The 3,697-nt window shown below is 51.1% G+C and overlaps 1 protein-coding gene across 1 annotated transcript; it reads right to left on the bottom strand.

Annotated features, from left to right (window-relative positions):
- Positions 1-2,944: 2,944 nt before the first annotated feature.
- Positions 2,945-3,235, bottom strand: LOC142437067 (late cornified envelope protein 3C-like). Its single transcript, XM_075540363.1, has one exon. It carries the CDS (start codon positions 3,233-3,235, stop codon positions 2,945-2,947), a length of 291 nt encoding a protein of 96 aa, XP_075396478.1.
- Between the last annotated feature and the right edge of the window lie 462 nt (positions 3,236-3,697).

Genomic DNA, 3,697 nt, shown 5'->3' with positions numbered 1-3,697 from the left:
TGAATCCACCCAGAGATGCTTCAGAACACAGGCCTGGCCACCTGCTTCCGCATGACCACAGCCTAGACACCCAATGAAGTAGGCCACTCCGCACACACGGGGTCACTTCAGGTGGCATGGACTTCGTGGCAACAGATAACAATAAGAAAACAGAAAGGGCCTTGAGCAGCATTGATCTGGCTCAAGAGGATTGCTGACCAACCTCAAGGTCTTTGGGTTTCTCTCCACTACTTTGGAAATGAACCATGAAGAATACTGATGATCTTAGTAATAGCTCTTGACACTTGATAAGCTCAGGCCTTCCTCATTCCTCCACAGACATGCAGAAAACATGTAGGTGTAAAGAAGCCAGAAAGTTCCTCAATTATCCAGCTTAGCTGCCCTGGATCATCAAGACTTTGGAATGCCAGTTGTTAGGAATGTTTCATTCCGTTCTCCATTCAAACAACATGAACTGAGTCTACCCCCCACGTCAGGAATGTGGGACAAACAGAGGGGCCCCGGCGGCCCAGGCTGCCACCTGAAGGTCGGAAGTTCAGAAACATCAGCCGCAGCTTTCTACTCTCATGAAGAGTTACAGTGTCCAGGGGCTGCTCTAGCCTGTCTTGAAGGGTCACTAGGAGTCAAAAATTAGCTCTCTGACAGTCAGTTTGGTTTTTGTTGTTGTTAAACACAGTGAATTCCAAAATGTGTAAGATAAGATCCCCATCCTGGAGAAGTTTACAGAGCAGTGAGGAAGACAGACAAGCAGTCAGATCCATGTGAGCTGTTTTACGACTTGCTACTATGTCAGTGTATGGAAAGTGCACGAAACTTAAGTCATCACCTTTGGATAGCTATTCTCTGTTCTACAGGGATGCTGTCGCTAATATCACCAGATGTTGTCACTAATATCACTTGTGGGTGGAGGGACAGGTCTTGGGCCACAAAACGGTTTCTGAGTGTAAGGCACAAATCCAAATGTTATCCTGTGGTATCTGGCTCTATTAAAATAGTTGAAAGGACCCATCATTGAGGTTCATTTTGACACTTTTTATTTCCATTCCTTAAGAAATTAGGTGTCTATGGGGATTGAAAGGCAATTGGCATGTGGCTGTGTCACAACATTCCAAGGTCTAGATAAGGAAATGGAAATATTGTGTTCAGCTGAGCTCCCTCAGTATCACACAGATATTTGTCCTTTACTTAGAATTCCCATACCTAAACCAACTTTTCTCAAACATTTCAACTTTGACTCTAGCCAGACCTATAGGTCTTTTCCTCTTTCTGAAGTTACGTGCAGAATCGTCCGGACAGGCTCCCATTTCTCTGTATCAGTATCCCGAGAACCTCATTCTGTGGTGGCACCGTACCCGCTCTAGGCTACCACCTAGTGGAATTCCACAGGTTTGAGTCCACATCAATAGTGCCCTTTCAAGGCAGCGCAGGTGCCCTCCAGTGAAGATCCCCCTGCAGCTCTAGCAGATCCCTTTATTATTGTTGAGTTCAAAAAATAACATTCAACTCCCCAGGAAGAATGAAAAATAGTTACACTCTATTTCAAATCCCTTGAAAGAAACATTCAGGTACTGTGTTAGTCCGGGTAGACTAGAAAAACAAATCCAGAGACGCTCATGTGTGTACAAGAAAGAGCTTTATATCAAAGAGCAATTGTATATTAAGGAAACATCTCAGCCCGTCCAGATCAAGTCCAGATTAGCCCATATGTCTAACACTAACCTATAAATTCCTCTTCAGACTCACACAACATATACAATGGCACTGAATGCAGGAAGATCCCAGGCCAGTGGGTGGAAAGTCTTGTGGATCCAGTGGTGGTGGAAGCATCTCTGTGCTGGCAAGGGTCTCCACATGGCTCCTCCAGCTTCAGGGCTCTGGCTCTGTCAGTACAGCTTCATGTGTCTTGTCAGCAAGGAAGAAGGAAGCACAGAGTGTGTGTCGCCTCCCGGGAGGAAGACGGGAGGGGAGTTCCCAGAATCCTCAGGAGAAGGTCATGTCAACACAGAGGCCTCACTGGCTGTAACCTGATGGACATACTAGAATCCACCCCTTCACGGAAGTTGACAGGTGATTATGAAACTACCACAATTAATCAATCCCCTGAGACATCCTTTGAATTTGCTTTTCTGGTAGCTCAGAGCTTCGTGTTCGCTGCACACCCCGCACACAGTCTTTCAGGGAAAATGCTCGACTCCACTCACCTCAGAGGCTGCTACCTCTTCCGCTCTCATCTCCTTAGTGTCCACTCCTGGCAGGGTCCCTGGATTGAGCTCCCTGAGGCCTCTCTCTCCACCTCCACCTCCACCCTTCCCCCATCCCGTCGGCCTCCTTCTTGTCTACCTGCAGGTTCTCTGAATACCACCCGCCCCTCCAGGAGCCTTGTTCCTCGATGCAGAAGCGTTGCCATATTCTGACTGGACGCTGCACAACAGAGACCCGGGGTCCAAAGCCAAACTCTCCCTCCCCACCGCGCGACACACATCAGGCCTTCTGCTGGATTGCTCTGTCGCAGACCCAGCATGTTTCTTTTTCTCCCATGCTCTCACCGTCAAAGCCCCCACAGCCCCCAGAGGTGGAGGAGAGCCAGGACTCTGCCTGGGCTGGCAGGATGTGAGGGAGGAGAGGCTCGCTGGGCGCCAGGGTGAGTCAGAATAAAAGGAGAGTTGAAGTCAGGTGCCTCGATAGATTTTATTTTTCTCCATGTTCACACACAGGTCATAGCACACGTTATGGGGGACCTAGAAGAGAAACCCAAGGGCCTTGGGCAAACACTTGGATAGAACCTTGTGTCAAAAGCTTGATCTTCTCCCACAGAGAGCTCAGCTACTCAGTCCAAAAAAAAGATTAGGATGTTCCAAAGAGGCTGAATCAAGTTTTTGCTTGGCGCTTTGTTTTGGAACCTGGTTTTCTCCAAAATTGCGTGTCTCTGCATCCAGACATCAGGTCAACAGCCACCCCCAGAGCTGTGCCCGCAGCCGGAGCCCCCGGCCTGCACAGCGCTGCCATCATCACTGCAGCTGGAGCTCTGGCGCCTGCACCTGTGGGACCTGCGGCGCCTGTGGGGTCTCAGGCAGCAGCCGGGCTCAGAGCTGGGCCCATGGCAGCCCCTGGAGGTCGAAGCACAGCCAGACAAGCCTGAGGGGGAGCACTGTGCAGGGCTCTTTGGGGGGCACTTGGGGGTGCACTTGGGTGGGGCTGGGGGCTGGCACTGCTGTTGGTTCTGCTGGCAGGACATCTCGGCAGGAGTTTCACCCTGCGAAGGGAAGAGAGACATGAGCTTGAAGCCTTCAGACCTGTGATTTGAGTCAGATGCTTGCCCCCAGGATCAAGCTGCTCCAAGCTGACCTCTGTGGGTGAGATGTGGGCACCTGGAAAGGAAACCTCCATGTGGGGGCAGCTCATCCTCAAGGATGTCAAGCGGGCACCTGGGTATCCCTTGCAGCATGGTCACCCTGAGACTGCTGGCTTTGTAACTCACTGGACTCCTGAGCTGACTGAGCCTCCCTCCCCATCACCTGCCCCACCGCTGTTCAGGACTGGCCCTGTCTTCCCCAAGCACCACCAGCTGAAATCCGGCCCCCTCCAGACACTCACCAGAGGCAGAGGAGGCAGGAGAAGGCTGTTCCTGGGGAGGCTGTGGATGAGGAGCTCAGGGCAGGAGCCCTTTTATCCTGTGCTGGGTCCTGATGCACAGCCT

This window comes from Tenrec ecaudatus, chromosome 1, assembly GCF_050624435.1.
Source record: "Tenrec ecaudatus isolate mTenEca1 chromosome 1, mTenEca1.hap1, whole genome shotgun sequence".
Lineage (NCBI taxonomy): Eukaryota > Metazoa > Chordata > Mammalia > Afrosoricida > Tenrecidae > Tenrec > Tenrec ecaudatus.
Note: the sequence above shows the minus strand (reverse complement) of the source record. Positions and strands in the feature narration are given on the sequence as shown.

Coding starts and splice junctions, on each gene's coding strand:
- LOC142437067 (XM_075540363.1), bottom strand. CDS start 3,235: ATGTCCTGCCAGCAGAACCAACAGCAGTGCCAGCCCCCAGCCCCACCC.